This window comes from Telmatherina bonti, assembly GCF_933228915.1.
Source record: "Telmatherina bonti genome assembly, chromosome: 1".
Lineage (NCBI taxonomy): Eukaryota > Metazoa > Chordata > Actinopteri > Atheriniformes > Telmatherinidae > Telmatherina > Telmatherina bonti.
Window position 1 is genome coordinate 16,427,688 of NC_136619.1, and position 15,853 is coordinate 16,443,540.

The 15,853-nt window shown below is 39.1% G+C and overlaps 1 protein-coding gene across 3 annotated transcripts; it reads left to right on the forward strand.

Annotated features, from left to right (window-relative positions):
• The first annotated feature begins 943 nt into the window (after positions 1–943).
• Positions 944–15,694, forward strand: pkma (pyruvate kinase M1/2a). 3 transcript variants are annotated; one of them, XM_079246063.1, is made up of 11 exons: positions 944–1,028; positions 5,916–6,091; positions 6,249–6,340; positions 8,155–8,286; positions 8,411–8,597; positions 8,677–8,947; positions 9,072–9,222; positions 10,024–10,176; positions 11,947–12,113; positions 14,078–14,259; positions 14,427–15,694. In XM_079246063.1, exons 2-11 carry the CDS (start codon positions 5,935–5,937, stop codon positions 14,531–14,533), a joined length of 1,599 nt encoding a protein of 532 aa, XP_079102189.1. In that variant the 5' UTR covers positions 944–1,028; positions 5,916–5,934; the 3' UTR covers positions 14,534–15,694. The 3 variants fall into 3 exon arrangements, with proteins under 3 accessions (XP_079102189.1, XP_079102187.1, XP_079102188.1); XM_079246061.1 differs by lacking the exon at positions 944–1,028 and adding an exon at positions 3,218–3,491; XM_079246062.1 differs by lacking the exons at positions 944–1,028; positions 11,947–12,113 and adding exons at positions 3,218–3,491; positions 12,456–12,622.
• Positions 15,695–15,853: the final 159 nt, after the last annotated feature.

Below are 15,853 nucleotides of genomic sequence, written 5' to 3' on the forward strand. Positions count from 1 at the left end.
TTTTGGGGTTAATAAGAGGAGAGACTGCAGGTCTTCTTGTTCAACATCAGCTTCTCACCTCACAAATGTGCTTCTGGAAGAATGGTCTAATTTTTCCATAAACACACTCCTAAACCTTGTGGAAAGTTTTCCCCAAAAAACTTGAAGCTGTCACAACTTTAAAAGGTTGTTGGACATCATATTATTCCGGATTAAGAATGGAATATCATTTAGTTCATTTGCATGTAAAAGCATATGAGCAATATAGTTTATCTCAGCCATTCAATGATGCTATATGATTATTGATCGCTAGAGGGAGATGTTGGCTCGCATTTGGAACACTGCCGATTTACCCAGTTTATCTCCTCTATTATGTAACTATAAACAATTGTAGTTTGAATAATAAATAAGAATCGCCTTATTCAGATTTTTATAATAGGAGAAGACTCTAACAAGTTTGTTAGTTTCCAAAACAGCTCACGGAATGATGTTGTCCATTTGTCATTTGATGAGTAGTACATCTTTGAGACTATGGATCCAAACCATTCTTTTGCTCAATAACTTACTAAAATCTCAAATGAGGTCTTTGAAATAGGCAGAAAACCTTTGCAATCATACTACATATACAGTTTTTTTTTTTTTTTTTTTAAGGAAATCACTCTACTTCTTACCATGCAGTAGTCACATGGTGCTGCTCTTGCTCCTCTGATGCATTCACGCGCTCTGATTGGCTCCCAACTTTACCAACCACTTCCATCACGTATTTATATATCCTTCCGCGTCGTTCGACGTTTCTATTAATTCCATTAATTTAATGGAGGCAGTACAGCAACAGAAAATGTGCTTGATTAGGCAATGATTACTTTAGTTTATATACTTGGGTCAAACCAGTCCACACCGTTCCTATTTGTACATCTTCCGTCGGATGGATATGCTTCAGCATCACTAGAAAGTAGTTCCACTGAGTGAGGAAATAGGGGAGATCACCTTGAGCTGGGCTCAGTCTGTCAGCAGTCACATCACCACAAACATTGGTAACACGAGACAAGGTGGGTACCTTCAACAGGGCCTTCGGGTTGGTTTCTAGTCGGTAGTTTAAATTAGTATATTGTCACATTACTGTCACTAAACCCCTTTCTCGTATTTTTTCCCATTTTTTAAAATCATCTTTAGCGCTGGTATTTACGAATATTACAGGCTCGTGAAAAAATGTCTGATTTTTACTCACTTCCGAGGAAAAAAGCACATTATATAGGCTTTGCACTTCAATGTGTCTGGGCAGATGTAATAATTGAATTGGATCCTTGTTTTTATGTGATGATGTGCTTACTTGGTCTGTTTTAAACAAGGTTATGACTTGAAAATTAAGTAAATACAGGATAAACTGCTGGGATCTTTACAAGCCGTTCGCTGGTTTAATGTAGCGAACAGTATTCTTGTTTTTGTTATCAAAGTTTATATTAGTAAAATAATGACATTTCATTTAATGCGTCGTGTTAACCGTTGTTGAATCGCTTCCTGTTGCCTCCTGATGTGGGTGTGGCCCTCCGTCTTCTCGGACTCCCATTGGTTAATCGTCGCGATGTCTTTCGATCAGGAAAATGTGACGCAGGATGAGAGAACGTGACCTTTTCCGCATCGTCCGTATTGTAGCTTCAACTCAGTTACCGCAAATTATACCTACAACCACATACTAAAGAAGCACATTTGTGTACTAAACCTTGAACTGTCATTCATTGTTACAAATCGCGTGTTGTTCTACATCCATTGTTACAAATCGCGTGTTGTTCTACATCCATTTCTCTTTCCCGTTGGTTTGTGTTGAAAAAAATGTATTCATCCTTTTCCTCACCGTTCGTTGTCCCGGTCACGTTTCTTACGAAACGCTTTAAGTAACGCAAACCACGCGAGTTATGTTAAAGATAATATATGTCCTGTGATAAATGAAGTTTGAAATGTGTGGGTTTTTTTGTTTGTTGGGTTTTTTATTTATTTTATTTATTTATTTTTTTGTTGTAGCTTGTTGCGCCTTGCTGCAGTGTTAGTGCAGGTCGTAGTAGACATACTGACACTGAATACACAAAATCAGGGCAGGTCTCACCCTGCCTCTCTATGTCTGTACTGTTATCCTTGGAATGTGATCTGTGTTTTATTTTTCTTACTTCTTTTGTCTGTTCAAGACGACCTAAAAAGCTTAATCTAACCTATACTAGGTCTCCTTAACCAGATCCAAACACAGTGGTTGAGCCTGCAGCCCAGCCTGCATTTTCTTTATGTTGCAACAAACACATTTTTTGAGTCCATATTGCTGTATTTCCTGTTTTTTGGCTCTGTTGACAAAATGTAGCGTTTACCCTGGACAACGAGGGAGAACTTAAGGTCAAGTGACTGAGTTCTTTAAAAGTTTTGAACACATCTAAGCTAAATATTTAGAAATTCATACATTGTATCCCAGTAAAAGCAACCCTGCTTAACATCTAATCTTCAGAGTGCTCTCGTTATGAGTCAAGACACCTGTAAGTTGTTACTTGTTCAACCAGACTTTATATACTGTTGATGAACTGAAACAGTAATGTGATATTACTCAGAGCATAGATTCTATTCTACAGTCAGATGGTTGACGTATGTTTGACGCATTTGAAAAGCCCTGTGACAAGTTTTCAGTGCAATTTGCAAAGAATATTAACATTCCTGTTCTACTTCCTTGTGACTTCCTTTTTCTGTTTTGGGTTGAAGCGTATTTGACCTGCTTTAAGAAGAAAAGTTGGCTGTAGCAAATCTGATGGTCAGCTTGAGAAGCTGGTCGGACATGGCTGGTTTTGTTCCAGTGAATTTTCTCCCCAGTCATGGGTGCATGTTGGATGACTAATGTCACATATAATGTACTTATGGGAAGGACTTTGCTACGACAGACTCCCTTACACCAACCTAAAAAAAAAAAAAAAAAGTTAAGTTGAATGGAAGTATTTATAGTCTCAAAATGCCCAGCTTACATACATACATACATATATACATTGGTGTAGCTACACATTTGCTGTAGCCCACTGCATGGCTGTGTGGGAGTTTACATGCATCATTTAGTTCTAATACTGTTGTATATTCTGAGTCTTATATTTCTACACTTGGACCCTGCATAGTCTGTGTTATAATTAGCATGATTCTGTTTTTAGCCCAGGGCTTGAGGGCATGTATGACCTCGACAGCAAGCAACATTAGTCTGCCAGTGTTCTGATATGCTGTGGTGGAAGTCGCATGTGTGTCCGTTGGATCATGTCATGGCAACTGCTTGGTTGCAGCAGGCGTTCTTCATGTCCTTTATCCTCATTGAATGGATTTACTCTTGAGCTCCTGAAAGTGTCGCATGTATGCGCATACACTGCGGTGGCCAGTTCCGTTGCAAGACATAGTTTGTTCACTGGTACTGGCAGCTTTAGCACACTGGGGGGGCTCTGGAGATCTTTGCTAGTAACTTGTTGGTTTGTCCCCAGGAGGAACAGAAGGATCTACTGGGGGTATGTCGAGTAACCTTCAAGTTGTGCCTTGGTTGAGTGGGTGTGAGTGATTGAAGGCATCTACTATCTCAGAGCCAACTTGGATTAGCCAGGTGTTATGTCACATTTATAGTAGATGATAGTGAATGTCATGTCACCCGGACAGCCGTGTTACTATGACTAATGATTTGAAAGAGTAATTTCATAAATAGTTGTTAAGTTACATAGACTTTCTCCAGATAAAGAGGACAAGAAAGTGATAAGTTATGTCACAAAGGTAGATATTGGATAGGGATTGGAAAGGATTATTGGGTTGTCAGTTCTTAAAGTAGTCCTGCGTCTGTGTCAGGGTTGCTCACTGACTGTCCAGGGGTCAACCAGGTTATCACTGTTTTTCAGTGGCCCATTCCTGCTCATGACATTATTAGCTATTTCCAAAACTACAAGGCGGTGCTTGGTCAGATAGATGGGCAAAGTTACAGCTACTCCCAGGAATAGTCCACAATTTATATAAAAGTTATATCAGGAAGATGTGTCCCATTCCTGCTGCTCCAAAAATAAAACCTCACCTGAGGATACAGGCAGTAGTTTAGGTCAAGCTGCAAGCGGATGATATTTCACTAAGATGATCAAAATGCAGATCTGTATTTGATTTCTTAAAGTTTCTATCGGAAACATTTTTTTTTTTTTTTTTAATGCATTGAATGTGAAATAAATTTTACTGTAAGCTAGCAAAACCTCTTTTAGCAGAAGTTAACTAAACATCTTACAGAAATCTGGTTTATATCGTTAAGGAGTTTAGAGGGTTTTCCCCCTCCTGTACATATTGAGAAAATGTTTTACCCTCACCCAAACCCACTTTGCAGTCTTTCTGGTGGCTCAGCTGAGTCAGAGAGGTTGTCTGACTCGAAGCTGTGGGATGTGACAGCATTCACGTACTGCACTGGTCTGCTTCATTGATGGAAATGTTACATCATCACTCTGCAGCTCCTGTTGGTTTAATGGCTTTGCCTAGAATCCCCTGCCATGATGCATTTGTAATGAGGATCTGATGAGTCAAAGGAAGTCAGACTACTATAGTTCCTGTGTTAAACAGATTCTTTTTTCCTCGAGGTCTCTTATCGTGCCATTTAGATGCAGTTGCACCAAAATTGTCATCTTACACCGTAGTCTCCCCTTACCCTAGTCTTTGGATCTTGTTTTGTTGAAGCAAATTAGACATGAAAATAAAGGAGATTTATGGTAGTCTGTGCATGCTGACATTAAACATGAAAACTCATATATTGTCCAGCACTTCACATTTTAGACACCTAACTGCTATCAAGATGTTGTCCTGTTTTGTTATTAGGACCACCTGCTGGTGTGTAGTTATATAGCGTTGATCTAGTCTTTGTCGCCTTTAAAAACACTGTCATACCACTGTTGCTTCCCTTCTCGGTGTCTAAAGTCTGTTTCCCAGAGGATGATTTGCGTTGTCTGATTGTTGCCCAGCCAGTGAGAGTGTTCTTGTCTGAAGGGCGCTGGTATATATAATTTAAACTAAAGGAAACTTAATACCTCCTCTGGGTAGTTCAATTGTGGAGTGAATTGGCACCTGGTGCAGAAAGCAACTATGATTTTTTTTTTTTTTTTTTTTTTTTTTTTTTTTGTTCGGATCAACATATTTCATAAAGATGAATACCTAATAAAATATTAATTAAAAAAAAAAAATATATAGTATTTGCGCTATCAACGTACAGACTGGTTATTGAACCATGCTGGTTTTACTCAGGATGCTATAGTTATGCTGTAAAAGAGGCAACTCTATTATTGCAGACATGATATTGTGACATGGCTGTTGGTAGAGCTATATACTTATGTCGGTGAGTTTATTCTGGATGTCATATCAAGTCATTGTAGACTGAAAGTTGGGACTAAACAGGGAAGTTCAGGTGTGTCAATGATGGAAAGTAAAACAAGATTTTATGTAACATTTTCTGTGCTAGAAGATATTGTGATGAAATCCTGGGTGTTCCAACACTTGTAGTTTTGTAATGGTTGTAATCGTATCGTTGCCATGGGTTACTCAGTAAGACATTGTTCGGTGGGTGGGTGGGGGACAGAATGTACAATAAGGTGTTGCAGTTCATTGAGTTTGATTGTCGGCCTATGTGATAGCAGTGGTGTGTACCAAAATCAGCCTTAACATTTAAGATCAGTTTTATGTAAATGTTATCAAGTTGTAAACTGTTGAAACTTCCTAATAAAAAGGCGTCAGTGTAAGTTTCATTTTGGTATTCACTACTGATTGTAGCCAGCCCATTACTTGCATAGAGTTGCAATTATGTTTTACAGATGGTATATAATGTGTTAAAAATATGTATATAAAAACAAGTACTACCCAGAGGACTTGTTCTTATAGAATTTTGAAAAGGCTGATGCATGTTGTCTTTTTATTTTTTCAAGAAATACTCCAGTGATCACCATGCCTAAGTCAAAATCTCAAGACATGGGCTCTGCCTTCATCCAAACACAGCAGCTCAATGCTGCCATGGCCGACACTTTCCTGGACCACATGTGCCTGCTGGACATCGACTCCGAGCCCATCACTGCACGCAACACTGGCATTATCTGCACCATCGGTAGGTCAATGCTTTTTGTTTGTGTCTTTCTATGATGTATAAAAAGTTTTTTGTCACGTGTTGTTTTAGAAGTCACCTTTACTAGATTTATGGTACAAGTATTTAAATAAATGTAACTTAATTGATATATATGCTCAGTAACAATAACTTCCCACAGGGCCAGCCTCTCGTTCCGTAGAGATGCTGAAGGAGATGATTAAATCTGGAATGAATATTGCTCGCTTGAACTTCTCCCACGGCTCACATGAGGTGTGTTTCTTTATTTCTGCTCTTTAAACACGTTGAGCAAGGGATATAATCTATTCAGATAGAAAAGCCACATCCTCATTCTGCTGATAATTCACATTAAACATGGTTCTGTGCTTTATCACAGAATGCTAGTAGTTGGCATGTTGACGTTATGTGGCAAACCTTTTCTCCTGTCCTTTTTCAGTGAATCTGCACGTAACACATTATGAACTGTAATCAGTTTGGCAGTTTAGGCAAGACTAGACCAGCTGATATGAATGCAAGCAAAATGTGTGCTACCTTGTCAGGTTAAAACTGTGTCAAGATGATCTTGTAAGACTCAGGTGAGCAGGAACTTTCTAATCTATCCTGCTTTAGTGCAAAACAGATGCCCTGCATCTTCTAACTGAACTGTACTTAAAAAAAAAAAAAAGAAAAAAAAAAGTGACAATCTATCAGAACTCATTACTAAATAACAAATGATGAAACATCCCCTCCATATATATCTGATGCAAGCAAAGGGACATATAGCCACATTTACTTGAGTTTTATTTCTTATAATTCTAAATAAAAGTTAAATCTGTTTGTAGAGAGATGAAAAATGACCATATCAAAGCCTACTTCTGAATGAAAATGACTATTCTTAACTCTAAAGCGAGTGACTGGTTTATTCCCATTTTACATCCAAACTGATTAATTTTTCTGTCATGTAGCATTAATTTTGCTCCAAGTTAAAAATCACTGTTGATCACTGTAGATTTTGTGTATCAATAAATACATTCAATAAATGAATGTAGCCATCTTTTCAATAAATTTTTAGTAAATGAATGTATTTATTGATCTTAAACACCAAAACTTTCTTTTCCTCTTTAAGTAGATTTTTGCTGATAATCACGCCATCAAGGTCTGTCGTTGTGCAGATTGTGTGTTGTCACAGTGGAAAGCAGTAAATGTGATTACCTGCCACTTAAGTTATTACTGAAAGCTCTGGTTACCTGGCATGAGCAGCAGCAACCATATGAAGCAGACAGTTGTTGTCACAGCCACAAACACGGCACTACCTTTTAATTAGCCTCCATAAAGGATGTGAAAACACAGCCATAATGACTTTCTTCTAGCATCTCTCACCACAAGAATGAGTGGATTGTGAAAGACGCCAGCATTTCCAGGACACCAGTGCACGCACTTGGATTGTTTCTGTTATCTTTCTAAGCAGGAACCTCGACTAGGACAAAACACCATATTAGTTAGTTTTTTGCCTTTTTACTTGAGATAACATTTAGGTTTATTTTTATTCACGGCAGTGGCACGTAGTAGTATCCCTGAAGCTGGTAATCATTTTATGAAGGTGTGCTCAAGGACATCTGCTTATGATGGCACCACTCCTAAATGAGCCTTTTTATTCCTCTATTATGATTGCCAGTAAGTTTAAGACCAGATGTATACTTGACTACTGCAGTTTTAAAGTTTCTGTGCATGTTTAAATATATTACCAGATCAGTTTTAATTTGGCTTCAGTTTTTATAAGTGGCACCTGACTATCAGTTTGGGTTGGAGAAAGAACCGTATGACCCACAAAGATGCTGATAGTACAGATATGACTCATTTTATGGTTTTGTAAGTTGGCTAAACACACCTTGTGTGTTAACAGTCCCATCTTAGTTTTCACATCTACTGAGTAAATGTATTAGGTGTGTGAAGAATTGGACAGAAATGCAGGATATTTCTTACCAAAAGATGGCTGCAAGTTCTCTATTTTGATAAATATGGTTTCTGGAGATAATGTTTATATGAAATTCATTGATTTTTGATTTTTTTTTTTTTTTTTTCCCCAGTACCATGGCGAGACCATCAAGAATATTCGTGAGGCATGCGAAAGCTTTGAACCTGGCAGCATCCAGTACAGGCCTATTGGTATTGCCTTGGACACCAAGGGTCCAGAAATCAGAACTGGTCTCATTCAGGGAGTAAGTTTTTTGTCACCTCCTTCTGTGTTCGTTTTGTTCTCCACACCATGATATTCATAATGGTTCAAGAACTTGAAGTCACTGATGCAGTGGGGAAAATTTGATCATGTTAATGATGTGACAGAGCGGCACTGCTGAAGTGGAGCTGAAGAAGGGCAACATGATCAAGCTGACCTTGGACGACACATACCAGGAAAACTGCACTGATGAAGTCCTCTGGCTGGACTACAAGAACATTACCAAAGTGGTGGAAATCGGCAGCAAGATCTACATTGATGATGGACTCATATCCCTGCAGGTCAAGGAGATCGGTGGGTTGTAGATTGGAAGACATAATTAATTCACTGAGTGTTTGAATGTATGCATTTATTTATTTGTATATTTCCCTAGGTTCTGATTATCTCATGTGTGAGGTTGAGAATGGTGGCACCCTGGGCAGCAAGAAAGGAGTGAACCTCCCTGGTGCTGCCGTTGACCTGCCTGCTGTTTCAGAAAAAGACATCAAGGACCTGCAGTTTGGTGTTGAGCAAGGAGTCGACATGGTCTTTGCCTCCTTCATTCGCAAAGCAGCAGATGTAAATGCTGTCAGAGCAGTGCTGGGAGAGAAGGGCAAAAATATTAAGATCATCAGCAAGCTGGAGAACCATGAGGGTGTACGCAGGTGTGTATGTGGAGGAGGTGTTTGCTGCTCAACTTTTTTTTTTACTTACATTTATTTCAGTACTAATTCACATCCTGTGAGTAATGGTGGGCCTCAGTGATTTTGATGGTTGCCTGTTTTGTAGATTTGATGAGATTATGGAGGCTAGTGATGGCATCATGGTTGCCCGTGGCGACCTGGGAATTGAGATCCCCACAGAAAAGGTTTTCTTGGCCCAGAAGATGATGATTGGTCGCTGCAACAGAGCTGGCAAGCCAATCACATGCGCCACCCAGGTCAGATAACAGCACAGGAATTCTGTTCTGCTAAACTAAATTTACTCCATTAGACAAGATTTTGCTGTAACAATACTTACAGGTACATCTCAGAAAATTAGAATATTATGAAAAAGTTCAATATTTTTTGTCACACATTTTAGAATGTGAAATCTATACATTTTGTAGATTGCTAACACAATCTAGAAAATGTAGGTTGTGTTATAACCATAGTGTTACTATTCTTGATTGGCCACCAAACTCATCTGATCTGAACCCCATAGAGAATCTGTACGGTATTGTAAAGAGGAAGATGAGAGACACCAGACCCAACTATGTAGATGACCTGAAGGCTGCTATTAAAGCAACCTGGGCTTCCATTACACCTGAGCAGTTTCACATGCTGATCGCTTCCATTGCCACGCTGCACTGATGCAGTAATTCATGTAAAAAGAGGCCCAATCAAGTATTAAGTGCGTGGAAATGAACATACTTTTCAGAAGCCTGACATTTCTGTTTAAAATATCCTATTTTCCATTGATCTTATGTGATATTCTAATTTTCTGAGACACTGCATTTTGGGTTTTCATTATCTATAAGCCACAATCATCAAAATTTCAAGAAATAAATGTTTGAAATGTTTCACTTTATGTGTAATGAATCTATATAATATATGTTTCACATTCTGAAATGAGTGATGAAAAATATTGAACTTTTTCATTATATTCTAACTTTCTGAGATGTACCTTACTATACCAACTTTCAGGTCTAAGTACTGTGCATGCTCTTATGTGTTTTCCTCATTTTCCATAAACCTGTCAGATGTTGGAGAGCATGATTAAGAAGCCGAGACCCACCCGTGCTGAGGGCAGCGATGTAGCTAATGCTGTCCTGGATGGAGCTGACTGTATCATGCTGAGTGGGGAAACTGCCAAGGGTGATTACCCACTGGAAGCTGTTCGCACACAGCACATGGTGAGTTTTTGCACATTAACAATGGCAGCAGCAGAGATCAAATTAAATAAGCAGAACTCCATGATTAGAGATTATGTTTGCATGGGATTGCATGATTTGTAATTTTTGTCATTTTTAGAAATGAGGTTAAAGGAAATAATACGGCAGCTTCTTGGAGATTAAATTTTTGCAGATTTTTCTATGTTTACTGGAACACATCTGTTAATTCTTACTACTTTGCACATTGATGTGGCAGCTTCTTTCTTTTCCACTTCGCCAAAATGAAAGCTGGTGATGTCAGCTGGACTGTGACTTTTTTAATTCTAGTGATTTTCCTATAAGAGATTGACTGTCATTAAGGCATCTAATCAGATTTTTTTTTTTTTTTTTTTTAATAAACAGATATTAATCTCAAAACCTAATCATTTGAGGGTTATTGTAAAGAAGCACAAAGTTGCTAAAACCTTAACCTCTAGTGATTCATCAGGTCTGTGAGACCTTTAAACAAATTGATTGCTGCAAAATCTTTGCATTATGCATGTGGTCTTTTTTTTTTTTTTTTTTTTTTTTTACCTACTTTAATGTTGCCTGCACCTTTTCATCTAACAAACACATCTGAAGCAGTTTTTGCTTTGCAATGGAATCTCCAAACTGATCTGTGCAAGCCTTTATCAACGCATATTTATGGTACCTGAATACACACAGAGTATATGTCTGCTCTTTTTCATTAGGTCTGGTATACAAACTACACCAGACCTATGCATCACCTGGTGAAAACGGCAGATGTTAGTGACGGCACAGCAAAAAACAAAAATAAAATTATGTTGTGTGAACTACTGAGTTCATGATAGGTGATTACTGACAGTAAAAAGGCATTTGCTTTAAATTAGATCCTCTGATTCCCACAGTTGTATTTGTGAGTCAGGGAAAGATAAGTGCAAAGGTATCAGACTTAATATTGTTTAAAATAATTTAAGTACTTCCATCAATGTTATCATTGCGTAAATGGACAATGCATTCAGCCCTGTCTTGCATGTCCTCGACTGCTCAAGCCTTTCTTGACTAGTTTCTGCAGATCTAATGCAGATGTCTCAGTGATTCAGCAGTTCTTACACTGCTACTGAAGCGCTTGTACTTACACTGCAGTGGTGTCTGATGCCTCAGTCAAGAGTAAAGATCCGTTGTTGTTAATCGCACGCTAACCATAGTTAGAAGAAAAACATGACCTATTGACCTTTAAGCCGATATTACTAACGATCCATCTGCTTCTTACTTTTTCCTGGCTGTTGTTAACCATCTGATAAACTTTGTGTGACACGTGGCCTCTAAACTCTTGCTTTTTTTCTCTTTTAACACGAGTTGGATTTTTTGGGAGTTTTTTATAAAGGAATAAATGTGACTTTTTTTTTTTCTATAAATATAATTTCATAGTTCTTTGCTCATGTTGCTGTAGAGTTGCTTTAACCTCAGACTACAGTAGGCTGTATATCAGTTAAAAATTTAACATCATGTCATATGTTTAAGTTTTGATCTGTTTTAACAATGTTTCCCCATGTCCTCCCCCTCACTAAATGTGTCCCTAAATTCACTCAACTCTCCCTCTTAACTGTTCCTTCGGTTCTTACTCTCTTACCCTTCTGTTTTGTTTTTCTCTTTAACTTTGTCCATCTTTGTTTCCTCTGTCTTTTCTCCCTTCTTGTCTTGGCACTTTTTTGTTTTATTTCCTTATCTGTGTGCGCGCCTGGTGTGGGAATGCATTCGCTCGATGCATCTTGCCCTGACTTGTGCCAGATTGCTCGTGAGGCCGAGGCAGCCATGTTCCACCGGCAGGTGTTTGAGGACCTGCGCCGTTCCACGCCGCACTGTAAAGACCCCGCTGAGGCTATTGCAATCGGCGCTGTTGAGGCATCCTTTAAGAGCTTAGCCTCTGCGATCATTGTGCTCACTGGCTCTGGAAGGTAGGGAGGATATCTGGTTCTGACACCTCATGGAAGTCACTGATGGACACTGATAGAGATGCAGAGTAGGGCCAGTCAGGGATTAACAGAAGTGAGTAACTGGGAGGGCTGGCAAACACCTCAACTAAACTGTTCAATCATTTATTCTTTTTATTTATTGTGAATATTTTTTTTATAAATTTGGTTTAAATGCTCTGAAATGACTTCACTGGTCATTTTTATTTAACAGAGTCTAGCTACATGTTTGCCAGTAACTCCCAGTGGTGCGAGTGCCTCAATGTGTTGTTGTGGAGTGTGTGATTTGAGAGTAACCCCCGGCCCACCCTTCCCTTCGGGGCTCAGATAGCACGAGAGGCCGAAGCCGCCACCTTCCACAGGCAGCTGTTTGAGGAACTGAGGAGACATTCCCACGTCACCAGAGACCCTACAGAGGCTGTGGCTGCTGGAGCTGTGGAGTCATCCTTCAAATGCTGCGCTAGTGCCATCATTGTACTCACTAAGACTGGGAGGTAAGAAAGAGGCACAAAGGTGAAATGATCCAAGTCCTGAAGGTAAGGCACTGCCAAACATGTGACTGCCTAGTTAACATGACTTTAATTCTCCTCCCGGAGATCCCATTCCTTTGGCTGTGTGTGTGTATGTGTGTGTTTGTGTGCGCATGCGATATGTGTGGATATTTAGGGTGTATGAAGAGAGCAAGTAATTAGTGGTGTTAGTGGGGAATGTCATTTGCCAACTTCAGGTGTCCACTGGTGAGACTCTTTACATGGATGAAATGTCAAATTATCAGTAGGAAACTACTTTTAAATTATCATTGATGCTGTGCAGGTAATTTTTGCCTGCATTTTTCTGGCTTTTTTTTTCCTTCCCCCCCCCCCCAATATTATGGTGCTAATAATCCTGGATTTCTGCTTCAGCTGAATGGTAAATTTCCAAGATCAACAGCCCTGAGTCTTGAGCCCTAGCATTTAGCTGGGTTACTGACGGTACCTCTGCAGTCCTTTACACCAAGTGTTGTCACATATTTTGGCTGTTTTGACGTCTCAGGATTGTGCTGGCATTAAAAAGGACAGAACACAGTCTTTAGAGTGGGACAACCTGTGGAACTTGTTCAATCTAAAGCTTTGTAAGGGTCCTTCAAACATGAGAAGGCAGCATCTGCCAGAATATCTGTCACACTTGTGTGCAGGGCACTGAGTTATAATCAAACAGAATTAATTCTGGTCAGATTTCTGTTTCCATAGCGTTAATCACATGAATTCAAGTAGTCAGAATGAGTTAAGTTGTGCTATAAAATACATTCTTTTCTTCTGAATGTTTCAGCTAAAGATTTCTTTGATTTATTTGAATTATGAAGTATATATTTAATGTATGTAATATACCAACACACAAATCAATAAATAAATACACATTCATTCCTTTAAGTATGGAAGTGTGTGAAACACAGGGTCATATTTCATTTGATATTTAAATGAGCCAATAGGTCACCAATTTCTTACCAAAATTGAAAGAAAAAGTCTCTTTAAAGTAGTCTTAACTGTCTTCAACTCCAGCAGTGCATGCAGAAACATTTTCAATACACTTTAAGTTTTAGTACAAGTATATCCCACATATGTCGGAGTAAAAGTTCTAACATTGTGGAAAAACTGGAGGGTAACTAGAAAGAGCTTTAAATATCAGATCTGATCAAATGTTAGCCAGTCGTATCATTTTAAGGCTTTCAACTATTTTTCTTTACAACTGTTAATCTTTATTTGGTATGCTTGCCACGGACCTGAAATATTCTAAGTGTGTGCATGGTATTAGCCAAAGTACATATGTTTGTTTAATCAGACATCTTAATCAGCCCATGCAGAATATCCAGTAATTCCAAAAGATTTCCTTGCAAAGTGTTCAATCAAAAACCCAAAAGGTGGATCAAGTGGGGTCTTTATGTGCTCAACTTAATTTCTGCTTGTCTGCAGATCTGCCCACCTGATCTCGAGGTACAGGCCCCGTGCTCCTATCCTTGCTGTAACCCGTAATGCCCAGACAGCTCGCCAGGCCCACCTGTACCGTGGAATCTTCCCTGTCCTTTACACCAAGCCCTCCAACAGCGTGTGGGCAGAAGACGTTGACATGCGCGTCAACTTTGCAATGGAAATGGGTAAGCAACATGACCGCATTGAGTTTATGCTTGGGAAAATGAATATAAAAAAAAATAATCTGGAAAAGTTGCAAACACTGGTTTGACTTGGTGTGAAGCTCTGATGCAGAACACGGTTCAACCTTTTTCCATTGTAAAATAACAAAAATACCTTTTTATTTTTCTAGGCAAAGTCAGAGGCTTCTTTAAAGAAGGGGACGTCGTCATCGTCTTGACCGGCTGGCGTCCCGGCTCTGGTTACACCAACACCATGCGTGTTATTCTTGTGCCCTGAACAGCCGACATGGCTACCATGCTTCCTCCCATCACTTATCATCACTCCTTCATAGTTCTAACCTCACTCCTTCTCACAGCTGTTTTCATGCAATACCTGGGCTCCCACTCCACTATCTAGCATTTAGCTAAGGATGCAAAGAAACTATAAGACAGGGCGTATTTGGCTGGGAGTGGCATTTTTCTTCTATATGATTCCGCTTCATGTTTCCATTCCTTTTTTTTTTATATATATTTTCCTCTCCTATAATCATACCAGTCTTCAGGGCTTCAGATCAATACACCCTGACTTTAAACTGCTGTTTATTTTCACTTCACTCCATTAAAAGTGTGAGTGTATGGGTGGATGCATTCTGGTCTGTGTGCATGCATAGTTCTGGCTGTTTGGGCGTGGTTGGTGGTGGCGGTGGCACCGGCTTACCTTAACCGTACACCTTTCGCACTGAAACAGTTTACTAATTACACTCCTCTGTCAGTATGATGAACAAAGTGTTGGCATCCAAAAACAAAGGGCTCCCTTTGCAGCCCAGACTGAACTCCAGCCCCCCTCCCCCACCCAAACACATCCCTCTGTAGTGTTATCTGTATGAAGTGTCCTCATATACCTGCTTTCATTGTGTTTTATTGTATCTGTTAGTGTTGCACTCCTAGTCTGCTCCTGATATTGTTACATTCTTCATTATACTTGAGTTTTGAGAATGGTGAACGTTTGCTTTGGGACATCCAACTCTACTAATATATTTTGTTTGACTGTGTAAAACAAGCTAGTTTTGGATGCCAGATCCTGAGTTGTATGAGCAACTTACTGTGTTTGTGTTAGATGTGTCATGAAGCCTTTACATTTATTTGCATTTCCATCAAATCTAAGTTGGAACTAATGAATCAGGCATGATTCATTGAAGTTGAGTATGACTAACACTTTTAGTGTTCAGGTGAATTATGGAAGAGATCAACCTCTGTCCTTTTTCAAAGTGACTGATGGGTAGAAGCATCCTCCTTATCTCCTATGTTGGTGACCCACAGTAGCTGTCCTCATGAGCCTAACATGCTTCGGATTGTAACGCTTGAGTGCAAGAACTAACTTTATGTAAAGAGTAATTGTGTTTAACTGGTGTACTGAGTTGTCCCACATTACCGGACTTTCATCAATAAAAGAGATGAGCACCTACCTGAACCTGTTTTGTAAATGTTTTGTTTTGTAGTTATTTGAATGTTACTATGGTAACCCCCCCCCCTTTTTTTTTTTTTTGTTTTAAAAAAAGTGAAGGATCAGATGGAAAATTATGAATAGACTGTTTTATTTAATAAATGTTCAAGTACT

What these genes read in the sequence shown, in the direction of transcription:
- pkma (XM_079246061.1), top strand. Translation starts at nt 3,232, where the DNA reads ATGTGTGTCCGTTGGATCATGTCATGGCAACTGCTTGGTTGCAGCAGG. An exon ending in GAACTGGTCTCATTCAGGGA is followed by an intron (nt 8,287 to 8,410) that starts GTAAGTTTTTTG and finishes ATGATGTGACAG; the next exon opens with AGCGGCACTGCTGAAGTGGA. An exon ending in CAATCACATGCGCCACCCAG is followed by an intron (nt 9,223 to 10,023) that starts GTCAGATAACAG and finishes TAAACCTGTCAG; the next exon opens with ATGTTGGAGAGCATGATTAA.